This window comes from Callospermophilus lateralis, chromosome 10, assembly GCF_048772815.1.
Source record: "Callospermophilus lateralis isolate mCalLat2 chromosome 10, mCalLat2.hap1, whole genome shotgun sequence".
Taxonomy (NCBI): Eukaryota; Metazoa; Chordata; class Mammalia; order Rodentia; family Sciuridae; genus Callospermophilus; species Callospermophilus lateralis.
The window spans coordinates 81,806,737-81,823,462 of NC_135314.1; the positions used below are offsets into that span (position 1 = coordinate 81,806,737).

At 35.4% G+C, this 16,726-nt stretch overlaps 1 protein-coding gene across 1 annotated transcript; it reads left to right on the forward strand.

Annotated features, from left to right (window-relative positions):
• The first annotated feature begins 2,593 nt into the window (after positions 1-2,593).
• LOC143642182 (gametocyte-specific factor 1-like) lies at positions 2,594-12,511 on the forward strand. The gene is made up of 2 exons (XM_077110344.1): positions 2,594-2,744; positions 12,021-12,511. The coding sequence occupies exons 1-2, from the start codon at positions 2,594-2,596 to the stop codon at positions 12,509-12,511; spliced, it is 642 nt and encodes a 213-aa protein (XP_076966459.1).
• The last annotated feature ends 4,215 nt before the right edge of the window (positions 12,512-16,726 follow it).

The window sequence follows — 16,726 nt, forward strand, 5'->3', positions numbered from 1 at the left end:
ACAACAAAGAAGGGGAAGAATAGAAGTTGATTGAACTAGACAAAGGGGAATAAAGGGAAGGCAGGGGGAACAGTAATAGGAAAGACAGTTAAATGAATCAGACATCTTTCCTATCCTCACATGCAAATATACAACCAATGTAACTCCACATCATGTAGAACCACAATGATGGGATCCTAATTGGAACAAGTTATGCTTATTCTATGTATGTATAATATTTCAATGTATGTATAATGTATCAAAATATACTTTACTTATCGCATAAAATAATAATCATAAATGGTAAAATTAAAATTTTTTTAAAAGAGCAGAGGTTTATTTTGGCTCCTAGTTTTTGGACATTCTAATCCATGTTTGGACACATTTTGTTTTAATCCTTAGTGAGGAGGAATAAGATTACAGCAAACACATATGATGAGAAAAGCCATTTATCTCAAGGACAGAACATGAAAGAGAGGGGAGGACACTGGGATCCCACAATCCCCTTTGAGGGCATGCCCCCAGTGACATAAAAACTCCCACTAGGACTTAACTCTTAAAGTTTCCACCATCTCCCAATAGTGTCAATCTGGAGACCAAGCCTATAACACATGGGCCTCTGGGAGATGGTCCAGATCCAGGGTATTATACGGAGTGTGTAAGAGAATGATGGAACAAGGGCCAGTTTTAGTCTGTGTGGGATCTTTACAGATATACCACAGGGAAACATGGACCTATGGAAAGAAAAAGGTCTCTCTTCTAGGAGATGCAGCTCATGCTGGACTTGGAGCAAGAAGCATTTTCCCAGTTGCCTTCAACTGGTATCTTCTGCAGACATAAACTGCACAATCATGTGCAGTGACTAAGTAGAACATGGTGGTGGGGTGGGGGATGTGCCAAAAAAGCAGGTCCATCCAAACAAATAAAGGAGAGGATTCTCATCTATGTGTTACTGTCCAGAGTTCTAGTGGGAAGAACAACATATACTTTATACACAATAAACAGATCACTTACAAGGTCAATTTCTACTTAAGCCATCTTCTACTTAACATTATCTACCAACACTTTTTAGTGCCATCATTTTTTACTTTCATAGTTTTGCTTTTCATTGAGTGTCAATCTACAATGCAGATGTGATACAAAGTACTTTATATGTAAAAAATGCAAAAATTGATGAAAGTGATGCAAGCAAAAAATTTCCCTAAATCACAAGAATAATGTTCAACAAATTAGGAAATGGCCAGGTAAAGACATTTAATAGTTGAAATTGAGAAGTTAACTAGGGTAACAAAATAATTTAAAAAATTTTTTGTTGTTTTTATGGGTTTTGTTTTGTTTTCTCTTTTTTGTTTCTTGTTTTCATATTTGGGTAGTTTGGTTGGTTGTTTGGGTGGTGATACTGGCGATTGAACTCAGAAATATTCTACCACTTAACTATATCCCTAACCCTTTTAATTTTTATTTTGATATGGGATCTCCCTAAGTTGCTGAGGTTAGCTTCAAATTTGGGATCCTCCTGCTTCAGCATCCCCAGTGGCTGGGATTATAGGCTACTAATCTTGGCACAATTTGTAAATTTAAAAGGAATAATATGAATTCTAAAAGATTTTGAGAGGGTTTGGACATCTGATGAATAATTTTGCAAAATGAAGATAAAAAATTTCTTTGTTCCTCTAGTAATTAAAAATTAATGTAAATGTTATTAAAAAATTAATTTATTTTCACTTATCGAAATAATATCTCAATTATATATTTTAATACTATTTACTATTAAAATTTGTTCTCCTTTTAAGTTGGATTGGTTTTATTTGGCATTTCTTAAAAACCAATGATTCTTCTATTGGAACTCCTGTTCTCTAGCTATAGCATATCACACCTGATTCCACCATCTCCACAAGGGATCAATTTACTACTCCCTAGCTAATCTGCTTCCAAAAGCACAAGCTATTTCCCTGGGTCTCAAAGACCTTCAATTAGAAAATATAGACATATCTGCAATAAACATAGTACTTGACATGTATTATAAAATAAGCACAATATATTAAGGTGTTCAGTAAAAGAATAGGTCATTTTTATTTGGAGAAATCAATCACTACTTTATAAAGGAAGAAGCATCCTAGAATAATGAGTAGGATTTCTAAGAACAAAAAGAATTGAAAACCTAATGAATGTCCACAAAAATAATGTATAGTCTACTTTGGTCTTGCATAGCATGCATAGAGAAGAAGCAGGATTTAAGACTGAACCTGGGACTTGGAAGTCTTGAATACCAAGCTAAATTCACTGGGCTTCAAACAATAAGGAGCAAGTATTTTAGTCAGTGTTAGCCTGTCTTCACTATTTTCCAATGAACTTGATGCTAAATATTAAAGTTTCATAAATTCAGTTTCTCCAGACCTCAAGGAGAAAGCAATTTAATTTTCTTTATAGCCATTTTTTATTTTGATTACCCTATATGTATTTTCTATATAGTTGTAGGTTATTTTCAATTATCTACAAAATATGGGTGCACAAGAAAGGATAACCAAAAATCTATTCAAAAATCACACTGTTGAATTGGAACCACAGCTTGATTCCCTGAAGAAAAATTGCTACATGGAGCGGGTTCATAAAGATGTCTCTCAGACAGCAAGCTAAATTCTCTTTAAGGAATTATCCTGTTACCGATGTGAATGTTTTTACCGTTCAGTCAGCTCAGGGTTTTGATCCAATGCCCTTTAACAAGAGTCTCTGTCAAGAGAACCATGATAAGCCAGATAAAAGAGGTACAAACACATTTTCTTTTTTGAGATAAAATTTGTTTTAATTTTTGTAGAATTCAAATTTAGAAGTAGCTGGTTCCACTAAATGTTTCCCTCTGTTACTGTATATAAGCAATGAAGTGTGAGGGAAAGGAATACAAAATCTAATGGTATTTTTTTTGACATTTTAAATACTGTGGGTGACAAAAACATTTTTTAAAAAATTAAATAAATACCATAGGTTTGTAAGAAGATGGCAGATTAGAGGAAGGGTGTACTTCCCAGCCATTTCTTAGTTCAAGATTTGAAAAGTGTGAAGCCTGCTCTTCAGCAAGGTCAGTAACTAAGGGAATTCACTGAAATTCAATATTGAACAGTTAAAGAAACCATGCAAACAGAGAGAGTCAGAAATTTCAACCATAAAATAAGAAATAATAAGTCAGACATGTGCCAGCTTGGCTGGTGGTGGTAGTGGTCATGGCTGCTGAGAGGAGAGGAAGTACAGGAAGAGAGAGAGAAAAATGTGCAACAACAACCAAAAAATGTCCTGGGGGAACCTGCAAAATAGAAAGGAAGGCTGATCTTAATAAACCCAATGTCAGTGCAGGAAGTTTTTGAATGAAAGATGACCAAAATCACTGTGCCCATGGGTGGAATGGCTGGCAGGAACCAGGGTTGCCAGCAGTATGAACCACTTTTTTGCCTTGCAGCCGCAAACAAAGACAGGAGAACAGGAACTCATAAAGGAAGTTGCCAGTCTGGCCAGCAGTGGCCTAGCATAGAATCCAGGGTATGGCTGGACCAGTGTGACTGAAACAATACAGAAAAAATTGTCCCTGGGCAATCCGGATACAGGATATCAAGGAGAGAGTGCTCCCTTTCTTTCTGGTGTTTCATAAGACCTATTGGGAAGATGCCAATAACAGGCAGACAGGAGTATTTGAACTCCAAGTCCTATCCTGAGTAATTTACATACATAGTGGCAAATGTGATACCTGTGGAGGGTTAGACTGCACACTCTGACAGTGAAATTTACAAAAAGTCTCTGAGACCTAGACATGCAGTAGAGATCAGCATCTCCCCAGCAAAAGAAAGTGGGATCAAATCTCAAATACTCTCCTATAGAGTCCCAAAGGTCGCAACAACTGAATCCCAATTAAATTCCAATTTAGAACTCTGTACTTGCCCCATTATTGGAGTACATCATTTGTCAGCACTTCCCAGACTATACCATCCTATGGGAGACAGGAAGCTGAGACCTACTACAATAATAAACATCTATCCATAATAAAACAAAGCAGATGGTCTTAACTCCCCAAATAAAAGACACAGATTGGTGGGATGGATTAAAAAACAAAATCCAACTATATACTGTTTGCAAGAGATTCATCTCATAGGCAAAGATACCAATAGGCTAAAAATGAAAATGATGGAAAAAATGTTCCATGCAAAGGAGTTTAAAAATAACCAGGATAGCTATTCTCACATCAGTAAAAACAGAGTTCAAGCAAAACTTAATCAAACAAAGAAAGCTAACTACATACTGGTAAAGGGAATAATCCAACAAGAAGATATAATTTTACTATGTACCTATGCCCCAAATGACAATTACATTTAAAAAAATACTTCTTGGCAGCAGAATAGAATAGAAATTATGATTGCTGTATGTATATAGGTGACTGACCAATGTGATTCTGCAATCTGTACAATCAGAAAAATGAGAAATTATACCCCAATTGATTCAAATATATGAATTTCCAAGATCATTGTAATGTCATGTGTAGCTAATAAAAAAACAATAAAAAAATACTTCTTGACATTAAGTCACAGATAGACCCTAATACAATAATATTGGGTGATTTTAACATACCCTTACAACCAATAGACAGGTCATCCATATAAAATCAATAAAGATAGGGTAAGTGTCTCATTTTTTGTGCAGTTCTGTTTGGTGCTTTATAAAGAAAAAGGCCAGGTTTAAAGATGGACTAATTATGCCAAATGCTAGTGTTTGGAGAAAATTTATTGAAAAGATTATTCAGCAGTCCCTCCTGTGAGTTGGAGGAGCCCTTCTAAAGGTATATAAGTATGCACATAAAGGCCTAGTAACCCTGAGTGCAAACTAGAATCCCCTGAGGAATGGAACCCTTTTTAATTTTCTTTTACTTTTATTTTTATGGATTTTTTTAAATAAATGAAAGTGGAATGCATTACAATTTCTATTACATGTATAGAGCAAATTTTTTCATATCTCTGGTTGTATATAAAGTATGTTCACATCAATTCGTGTCTTCATACATGTACTTTGGATAAAGATGTCCATTACATCCCACCATCCTTGCTAACCCCATGCCCCCTCCCTTCCCCTCCCACCCCTCTGCCCTATATAGAGTTCATCTATATCTTTCATGATCCCCCTCCCTACCTCACTATGAGTCAGTCACCTTATATCAGAAAAACCATTCGGCATTTGGATTTTTGGGATTGGCTAACTTCACTTAGCATTATGTTCTCCAATACCATCCATATACCTGAAAATGCCATGATTTTATTTTCTTTTATTGCTGAGTAATATTCTATTGTGTATATACGCCACATTTTTTTGATTCTTTCATCTACTGAAGGGAATCTAGGTTGGTTCCGTAATTTAGCTATTATGAATTGTGCTACTATAAACATTGATTTGGCTGTATCCCTATAGTGTGCTATTTTTTAAGTCCTTTGGGTATAGACCAAGGAGAGGGATAGCTGGGTCAGATGGTGATTCCATTCCCGTTTTTCCAAGAAATCTCCATACTGCTTTTCAAATTGGCTGCGCCAATTTGCAGTCCCACCAGCAATGTATGAGTGTACCTTTTTCCCCACATCCTCATCAAAACTTATTGCTGTTTGTCTTCATAATAGCTGCCATTCTGACTGGAGTGAGATGATATCTTAGAGTAGTTTTGATTTGCATTTCTCTAATCACTAGGGACTATGAAAACTTTTTCATATGTTTGTTGATTGATTGTATATACTCTTCTGAAAAGGTTCTGTTCATGTCCTTGGCCTATTTATTGATTGGGCTATTTTTGTTGTTGTTGTTTAGGTATGTAGCTTTTTGAGTTCTTTATATATTCTAGAGATTAGTGCTCTATCTTATGCGTGAGGGGTGAAAATTTGTTCCCAAGATGTACGTTCTCTATTCACCTCACAGACTGTTTCTTTTGCTAAGAAGAAATTTTTAGTTTGAATCCATCCATTTATTGATTCTTGGTTTTAATTTTTGTACTATAGGAGTCTTATTAAGGAAGTTGGGGTTTAATCCCACATGATGATGATTAGGGCCTACTTTTTCTTCTATTAGATGCAGAGTCTCTGGTTTAATTCCTAGTTCCTTGATCCACCTTGAGTTTTGTGCTTGGTGACAGATAGGAGTTTAATTTCATTTTGTTGCATATGGACTTCCGGTTTTCCCATCTCCATTTGTTGAAGATGCTATCTTTTCTCCAATGCATATTTTTGGCTCCTTTGTCTAATATAAGATAATTTTAATTTTGTGGGTTGGTCTTTGTGTCCTCTATTCTGTACCATTGGTCTTCCAGTTTGTTTTGGTGCCAATACCATGCTGTTCTTATTACTATTGCTCTCTAATATAGTTTAAGGTCTGGTATAGTGATGCCACCTGCTTCACTCTTCCTGCTAAGGATTGCTTTAGCTATTCTGGGTCTCTTATTTTTCCAGATGAGTTTTATGATTGGTTTTTCTATTTCTATGAGGAATGTCATTCAGATTTTAATCATAATTGCATTAAATCTGTATAGTGCTTTTGGTAGTATGGTCATTTGATAATATTAATTCTGCCTATCCAAGAGCAAGGTAGATATTTCTATCTTCTAAGGCCTTCTTTGATTTCCTTCTTTAGGGTTCTGTAGTTTTTATTGTATAGATCTTTCATCTCTTTCTTTGATTCCCAAGTATTTTTTTTTTATTTTTATTTTTTGAGGCTATTGTAAATGGGATAGTTTTCCTCATTTCCCTCTCAGAGGATTTGTCACTGTTATACAGAAATGCCTTTGATTTATGGGTGTTGATTCTATATCCTGCTACTCTGCTGAATTTATTTACTAGTTCTAGAAGTTTTCTGGTGGAGCTTTGTTGGGTCTTCTAGGTATAGAATAAAACTATCAGCAAATAGTGCTAATTAAAATTCTTCTTTTCCTAAACGTATCCCTTTAATTTCTTTCGTCTGTCTAATTGCCCTGGCCAGTGTTTCAAGAACTAAATTAAATAGAAGTAGAGAAAGAGAGCATCCTTGTCTTGTTCCAGTTTTTAGAGGAAATGGCTTAATTTTTTCTCGATTTAGAATGATGTTGGCCTGGGGCTTAGCATAGATATAGCCTTTACGATGTTGAGATATGTTCCTGTTATCCCTAGTTTTTCTAATGTTTTGAACATGAAAGGGTGCTGTATTTTGTCAAATGTTTTTTCTGCATCTATTGAGATGATCATATGATTATTATTTTGAGTCTATTGCTGTGATGAATTACATTTATTGATTTCCATATGTTGAACCAACCTTGCATCCCTGGGGTAAATCCCACTTGATTGTGGTGCACAATCTTTTTGATATGTTTTTGTAATCAGTTTGCCATAATTTTATTGAGAATTTTTGCATCTTTGTTCATTAGAGATACTGGTCTGAAGTTTTCTTTCTTTGTGTGTCTTTGCCTAGTTTTATGATCAGGGTGATATTGGCCTTAGAGAATGAGTTTGGAAGTGCTGCCTCTATTTCTATTTCCTGAAATAAATTGAAGATTATTGGTATTCTTCTTTAAAGGTCTTGTAGAACTTGGTTGTGTATCCCTCTGGTCCTGGGCTTTTCTTAGTTGGTAGGCTTCTGATGATGTCTTCTACTTCATCACTTGATATTGGTTTGTTTAAATTGTATATATCATCCAGATTCAATCTAGGAAAATCATATGACTTAAGAAATTTTTCAATGCCTCCAATATCGTTTATTTTATTGGAGTATTAGTTTTCAAAATAATTTCTAATTATCCTCTGTATTTCTGTAGTGTCCGTTGTGATATTATCTTTTTTATCACATATGCTGGTAATTAGATTTTTCTTTCTCCTTTTCATTGTTAGTGTAGCTAAGAGTCTGTCAATTTTATTTATTTTTTCAAAGAACCAACTTTTTGTTTTGTCAAATTTTTCAATTGTTTCTTTTGTTTCAATTTTGTTGATTTCAGCTCTAATTTTAATTATTTCTTGCCTTCTACTGCTTTTTCTGTTGATTTGTTCTTATTTTTCTAGGGCTTTGAAATGTAATGTTAGGACATTTATTTGTTGACTTTTTCTTCTTTTAAGGAATGAACTCCATGCAATGAACTTTCCTCTTAGTACTGCTTTCATAGTTTCCCAGAGATTTCGATATGTTTTGTCTATGTTTTCATTTACCTCTAAGAATTTTTAAATCTCCTTCTTGATGTCTTCTACAACCCATTGTTCATTCAGTAGCATATTGTTTAGTTTCCAGGTGGTGGAGTGATTTTTATTTTTTATTTTGTCATTGATTTCCAATTTTATTTCATTATGTTATGATAAAATGCATGATGGTATCTCTACTTTTTTGTATTTGCTAAGAGTTGCTTTGTGGCATATTATATGGTATATTTTAGAGAAAGATCCATGTGCTGCTGAGAAGAAAGTGCACTTGATGCAGGTTGAAATATTCTATGTATGTCAGTTAAGTCAAAGTTATTAATTGTATTATTGAGATCTATATTTTCTTTCAACTTTTGTTTGGAAGATCTATCCAGTGGTGAGAGAAGTGTGTTAAAGTCATCCAAGATTATTGTGCTGTGGTCAATTTGACTCTTGAACTTGAGAAGAATTTGTTTGATGAACAGAGCTGCCCCATTGTTTGGGACATATGTATTTATGATTCATATATATTGGTGGTGTTGGTTCCCTTGAGCAGTATGTAATGTCCATCTTTATCTCTTTTGATTAACTATGGCTTGAAGTCTACTTTATTTGATATGAGGATGGAAACCCCTGGTTGTTTCCGCAGTCCATGTGAGTGGTATGATTTTTCCCAACCTTTCACCTTCAGTCTCTGTATGTCTTTTCCTATCAGATGAGTCTCCTGAAGGCAGCATATTGTTGGGTCTTTATTTAATCTAACCTGCTATCCTATGTCTTTTGATTGGTGAGTTTAAGCCACTAACATTCAGGATTAAGACATGATTTGTATTCCCAGCCATATTTGTTTATTTTTGTTATTTAACTTGATTTTTTGGTTTGATTAGTTTTTCTTTTAGGGTACCACCTCTCTCTGCTGATTTTCATTGTTGTTTTTTGTTTCCTCTTCGTGGAATATTTTTCCAAAGATGTTTTGTAGTGCCAGTTTTCTAACTATAAATTCTTTTAACTTTTGTTTATCATGAAAGGTTTTTATTTTACCATCAAAACTAAAGCTTAATTTTGCTGGATATGAGATTCTTGCTTGGCATCCATTTTCTTTCAGAGCTTGATGTATGTTGTTCCAGAATCTTCTAGCTTTCAGGGTTTGTGTTGAGAAATCTGACATTTTCCTAACTGGTTTTCCCCTATATGTAATCTGATTTCTCTTGTGGCGTTTAAAATTCTCTCCTTATTCTGTATGTTGGGCATTTTATTATAATGTGCCTTGGTGTGGATATGCTGTGATTTTGTACACTTAGCATCCTATAAGCTTTTTGAATTTGTATTTTCAATTCATTCTTCATGTCTGGAAAGTTATCTGATACTATTTCATTGAATAGATTGTTCATTCCTTTGGTTTGGACCTCTATGCCTCCCTCTATCCCATTAACTCTTAAATTTGATCTTTTTATGCTATCCCATATTTCTTGAATATTCTGCTCATGGTTTCTTATCATTATCACTGTGTGGTCTACATTCTTTTCAATATTTTTATATATTTTTCCTTTATTGTCTAATGTCCTATCTTCCAAGTGGTCTATCCTGTTGGTAATGCTTTCATTCATTTGAGCTTTTAATTTGGCTTATTGTTTCTTTCATTTCAAGGAGGTTTGTTTGTTTGTTTATTTGTTTAGAACCTCTACCTCCCTGTTGAGGTGATCTTTTGCTTCCTGTATTTCTTTATGTAGTTCCTTGTCAAAGTGATCTTTCACTGTGCCTATATTTGCTCTCTTATATCTTCCTTAAGTTCACAGAACATTTTAACCATGTACATCCTAAACTCCTTCTCTGTCATTTTTTCCGCTGTGGCTGCCAATGATTCTAATAATGTGGTGTCTTGATATGTTTGGGGCACTTTCTTCCCTTATCTTTTCATATTGCTTGTGTGTCTTCCTTTCCAACTCTGTGGGTCCAGCATGTTATTGTTTCTACCCTATAGTTTTATAGTGCTCTTGGAGGGTCCCAAAACCTCTCCTTTGTGGGGAAGGACAATGTTAACAGATCCCAATATCAACAATATACCACTTATGGACAATTTGTTGTTATTAAGGTATTTACAGTTTAGTCTCAATGTACAGAAATGTTGGATTTAATTATTATCTATCATATAATCAGTAGTTTTGTAAAAGGTTTACAGTTTCTGTTGGTGGACAATGAACTGGGGGTGGGGCATAGGATGATATACTGAGGAGGCAGGATGTGAGGATATAGAGTTAATATATCTTAGGAAGTATGAAAGATAAATCTAATGAAGAGGGTTAGTAGCAAGAGAATAGACATGATGTAATTTAGGATAGACAAGTATGTGGGAAGAGAGTAGAGTACCTAAAACAAACACACATATGTATTTAGAAAATTACAAGCTGTTAAAATAGTAAAATCTGGAGGGGCAAAGAAAAATAAAAGAAGAAAAAAGAGACCAAAAAAAGGTCATGTACAGCACCACTATATTATATTTTTCAGATGACTCAGTCCTCAAAATCCTATTTCATGCAAAGTTCTTGGTTTCACATATGTTAGGGATGTGAGTGCTGGCAGATAAAGGGGTAGAAGAAAAAGAGAAAAAAAATAAGGAAGAAACCAGGATTGTTGCTAGTTTTAGAGATCCATATCTTTCCTGCTTCTCTTCTCATCCAATAGGTGGGGTTGTCTGTTTTAAACTGGTGTCTCTGCCCTCAGAATGGTGGAGATAACCAGGGTGGGAAGGCTGGTCCTGGCTCATGGTGCCTGGAAGCAAGAAGTGACACCTGCCAGTCCCTGCAGGGAGACTGCACCTCACTGGTCTCTTTTTGGGGACCGCTTGTATGACTTGAGTGCCTAGTATTATCACCCTATCTTGTCTGAAGATTTCCCAGTTCCTGGTCTCTCTGTTAGGCTCCAAACTTTACCCCATCTCCCTCTCCCTTATCAGTTCCCAATTGAGGGACCTCTCACACCGGGGCTCCCATGGGTGGCGCCCTGGTCACACAGCACACCTGTCCAACTGAGAGCTGTTTTGTGTTGGGAAGCTACTGTGTTGGGTTACCACTTCTGGGGAGAGGGTAGAGCTGGAAACCTAGTACCCGGCCAGCTGGAGACCCATCTGGAGCTTCCCCCATCAAATATGACGAGGGAGGTGAGCCAAAATGGAGACAGTCTGCTTCCAGTGCCAGGGTGTCTGGTGAGGTGAGGGAAGTGAGGCGATGGCATTGTGCTAAGGGTAGGTAGCAGCTGAGTGACCTGTGTAGGAGCGGAGCGAAGTCTGGGAGTTCTGCAGAGGTGCTGATAGATGATTCTGCTAAGGCCTTTGTGAGCCCTGCGTTGGCTAGAATTTTGGGCTTTGGGTGTTGGGAGCCAGGAGTCTGGAGTTCTGCTGGAATGCTGAGGCTCAGAGCCTTGAGCAGGGTCACAGTGCTGGTGATCTCTGTGGAAATAAACTGTGTAGGGATCCTCTAAAACTCTCTGAGATGTAGTATTCCAACTAGGTGAGATCTGGATCACGGAGCGACACAGAATGCTGCCTCCCTCTGGCCCATCATCTTTGTTCTCCCTGGAACGCTTTTTAAAAGTTACGCTCAGCCAGTCTATACTCTTGAGATTCTGATCCAATAGTTCTGGAGTGGCACCAAAGGATCTGTCACTTTAAAACTACTCAGTGATTCTCATGTACAGCAAGATTGAGAATCACTTCTCTAAGACTTCACTGTGACATTAAGACCTTCCAAACTCCTGAGAAACCATAGAACCTACAGTGGGAGGAGAGGAATTAATCAGAAGGCTTGAAAGGCACAACGATTCTCATTGTTGACTGGAAGTGACAATTCCCTTAGGATTCTTGAGAGATGCTACTTTGAGAATAAGGCCTCATAGTGCCAGAAGACTTAAAAACATGTCCTTATGTCCTAAACCACAGGATGCCAGCCAGCAGGTTACAGTACCACCTAGCATCATGCAAAAAGAAAAATCCAAAGATAGCTAAAAAGATGGCTAACTGCAAATACAATGCTTGTCATGTGGTCCCAACTGAATGGCTCAAGGAGCATGAGGTTAACTGTATGGAAAGAACTGCAGTAAATGACGAGCCATTTGATCTTCCAAAGGTTAGTTCTCCAAGTTTGAACCCAAATGAAAAACCTTCTAATGCTGCCCATCAGATTCCTGACACTGATATGTGGAATGAAGATAACATGCATCATTCTCCTTCATTCATTCTTCAGACTTTTACTCCAAAACTACAGGTTTGTGAAAGTGAACCAAGAGAATTGAAAAAAGAGGCTATGGATAATAATGATCTCAACAACTATAAATTCTGGAGAAAAAGTCAGAAAAACTGGTGGAGAACTTGTAAGTTGAAGAGCTAGCAAATAGAAGATTTAATTTTAAGTGTTTTTTTTTTAACTTTAGGGAAATCTTAACTGTCAAGTTTTAGGAAACAACTTTTGTCATTGGCATCTTAACTTGTTTATTTATTTAAATAAAGAATATTCTTCCAATTAAAAAATATTTCCAACCAAAATAATACTATAAATCAAAAGACCTAATAGGCATCTACAGACTATTTCACCCACAAACAGCTGAATTTACTTTCTTCTTAGCAGTTCATGGAAGCATTTCCAAGACAGACCATATTCTAAGTCACAATGTAAGTCTTAAAAAATACAAAAAATCAAACCAAATAAAATCCTGTGCATCATATGAAGTCATAATGAAATAAAATAAGAAATCAACAGCAAGAAAAATGATTAAAACCACATAAACACATGGAGATTGAACAATAATCTTTTAAATGAGGACAGATCATAGAAGAAATGAGAGCCAAAATCAAGAAATTCTTAGAAAAAAAAAAAAAACAGAAACAGAGATACAACATATCAAAATCTCTGGGGCAGTATATAGGAAATACTGAGAGGAAAATTTATAGCATTGAGTTCCTACATTTAAAAAAGAAGAAGAAGGAAAAAAAAAAAAGATTCCAAAAGAAAAATCTAATGTTCAATGCCTTAGAAAAGGAAAAAGAAAAAACTAATTCCAAAATCAGTAGAAGATAGGAAAAAATAAAGGTCAGAGGCAAAATTAATGAAATTTAGAATGTAACAAAAAAAATTACAGAGAATTAAGGAAATAAAGAGTTGTTTCTTTGAAAAGATAAATAAGATTGATAAAACCTTCAGATAAATAAAATTAAAGATGAAAAAGGAGATATCGTCACAGACACTTCTGAAATTCAAAAGATTATTTGAAACTATTTTGAAAAATTTATACAATATCCTGGAAAACATAGAAGACATTGCCAAAATTTCTGGACACATACAACTTTCCCAAATGGAATGCAGAAGACACAAAAAAACTAAACAGACCAATATAAAGTAATGAAATTGAAACAGCAATGTAAAACCTTCCAACAAAGAAAAGCCCAGAACCAGATAGATTCTCAGTCAAGTTCTACCAGACTTTTAAAGAAGAACTACTGCAAATCCCCCTTAAATTATTCCATGAAACAGAAATGAAGAGAACACTGATAAATTCACTTTATGAATCCAATATCATCCTGATACCAAAACCAGGCAAAGACACAACAAGGAAAGAAGACTACAGACCAATATTCCTGTTAAATATAGATGCAAAAATTCTTAACAAAATATTAGCAAAACTTAAAGCATTAAAAAGATAATATGCCATAAACAATTGAATTTCATCCCAGGGGTACAAGGTTGGGTCAACCTACACAAATCTATACATACAATTCACTATATAAATAAAACTAAGGAAAGAATCACATAATCATCTCAAATAGATGCAGAATTCAGCTTTGACAGACAAAATGCAGTACCCATTCATGTTAAAGAATGCTGAAGAAACTAGGGATAGAATATTACCTCAACATTACAAAGGCTAACTCAAAGCCTACAGCATACTTAATGGAGAAAAACTGAGAGAATTTTCTCTAAAATCAGGAACAAGACAGAATGTCTACTCTCACATGTTTTATTGAATATAGTACTTCAAACTCTAGCCAGAGAAATAAGGCGGGGGGGGGGGGGGAGTGCAGGGGGGGGGAAGGGATACAAATAGGAAAAGAAGTCGTCAAATTATCTCTGATTGCTGATGACATGGTTCTATATCTAGAAGACACAAAACCTCTAGCAGAAGTTTCTAGAGATGATAAATGAGTTCAGCAAAGTACCAGAATACAAGAACAACATTCATAAATCCATAGCTTTTCTATATTCCAACAGCCATTCTGCTCAAAAATAAATCAGGAAAACTATCTCATTCACAATAATCTCAAAATAAAAATAAAAACTTGGGAATTAACCTAACCAAGGAGGTGAAAGGTCTTTACAATTAAAATTTTAAAACACTGCAGAAAGAAATTGAAGAACACCCCAAAAGATAGAAAGACCATCCATGTTCTTGGATAGGCAGAATTAGTATTGCCCAAATGGCCATACAACCAAAAGCAATATACAGATTCAATGCAATTCCCATCAAAATAAAGGACATTCCTCAAAGTATTAAAAAAAAAAAAAAAAAAAAAAACACAGTCCTTAAGTGCATTTGGAATAAGAGACCCAGAAGAGCCAAAGAAGTCCTGAGTAAGAAGAGTGATTCAAGAGGCATTTCAATACCTGATCTCAAATTATATTACAGAGCTGTAGGAACAAAAACAACGTGGTATTAGCATCAAAAAAACATAAACACCAATGGAATAGAATATAAGATGGAGACAGCCCCACATATGTATAGTCATCTGATACTTGACAAAGGTGCCAAAAATGCATGCTAGAGAAAAGATAGCCTTTTTAACAAAAAGTGAGGGGAAAACTGGATATCCATGTGTAAACAAAAAACAGGGGCAAAACTCCCTAACATATTGGTACAGGCACGTACTTATATAACAAGAACTTAAAGCTCAAGATATAAAACCAAAAATTGGTAAATAGAATGGCATAAAATTAAAAAGCTTCTGCATAGCAAAGGAAATAATTAAGACATAAAGAGAAAGTCTACACAATGGGATAAAATCTTTGCTTCTTACTCCTCTGACAGGGGATTAATATCTAGACTATATAAACAACTTAAAAAACAAAAGAATGTGTCCGCCAAAAACTAAAAAATATATATTAAAAAAATTCTCTCTCTCTCTCTCTCCCTCCATCTCTCACTCTCTCTTTAAAAAAAAAAAGAATGAATGAAAGGAACAAATAATTTAATAAATAAATGGGCAAATGAACTAAAAAGACATTTCTCAAAAGAAGAAACTCAAATGACCAGCAAATATATGAAACAATGTTCACTATTCTCAGCAATCAAGGAAATGCTAATCAAAACACCACTAAGATTTTATCTCACTCCAGTAAGAATGGCAATTTCCAAGTATGCAAATAATAATAAATGCTTGTATAGATGTATATAAAAATTCTATTCATACATTGCTGGTGGAATTGCAAATTAATACAAGCACTCTGTAAAGCAGTATAGATATTCCTCAAAATACTAGGATGGAGCCAACATAAGACCCAGCTATCCCACTCCTTGGTATTTATTCAAAAGAACTAAAATGAGCATACTATAGGAATACAGCCACTTCAATATATATAACAGCACAATTCACAATAGCCAAGTTATGGAACCAGCTCAGGTGGCTATAAATAGATGACTGGATTAAGAAAATGTGTTCTATATACAAAATGGAATTTTACTCAATTGTAAAAAAGGATGAAATGAACTAGAGAACATTATGATAAATAAAATAAGCCAGACTCAAAATCAAGGGTCAGATGTTTTCTCTCATATGCAGAAGCTAGAGAAAAAAAGGGGAGTCTTAGGCCCAGCACAGTGGTGGATGCTCTGAAGGCTGAGACAGGAGGATCACAAGTTCAAAGCCAGCATAAGCAACTGCAAGGTGCTAAGCAACTAAGTGAGATCTTGTCTCTAAATAAATACAAAATAGGGCTGGGGATGTGGCTCAGTGGTTCAGTGCCTATGAGTTCAATTCCCCATACCAAAAAATAAATAAAAAGGAGTCTGATATCACAAAGATATAGGGAAGGTCAATGAATTAAAAGAAGGAAATAGAGAGGACGAATGGGAAAGAGGAATAAATGTTGAATGAATTTGACAAAATTGCATTCTGTGCATGTATAAATATATCATGGTGAATTCTACCTTTATGTATACTTATAAAGCACCAATCAAAAATAAATAAATAGCAGGGCACGGTGGTGCATGCCTGTAGTCTCTGTGACTTTGGAGGCTGAGGCAGGAAGATCACAAGTTCAAAGCCAGTCTCAGCAAAAGTGAGGCACTAAGCAACTCAGTGAGACCCTGTCTCTAAATAAAATACAAAATAGGGCTGGAGATGTGGTTCAGTGGCCAAATGCCCCTGAGTTCAACCCCTGGTATCCCAAAATAAATAAATAAACAAATGGAAAATCAGTAGAGTAGAGGAAGTAGAACAGTGCGGGGCAGGGGAGATAGGGAAAAGGAGGCAGGGAGGAGACCAGAACTGAAGTAAACTAAATTAAGTTCCATGCATGTATGATTTTATCAAAATGATCCAACTATTATATGTA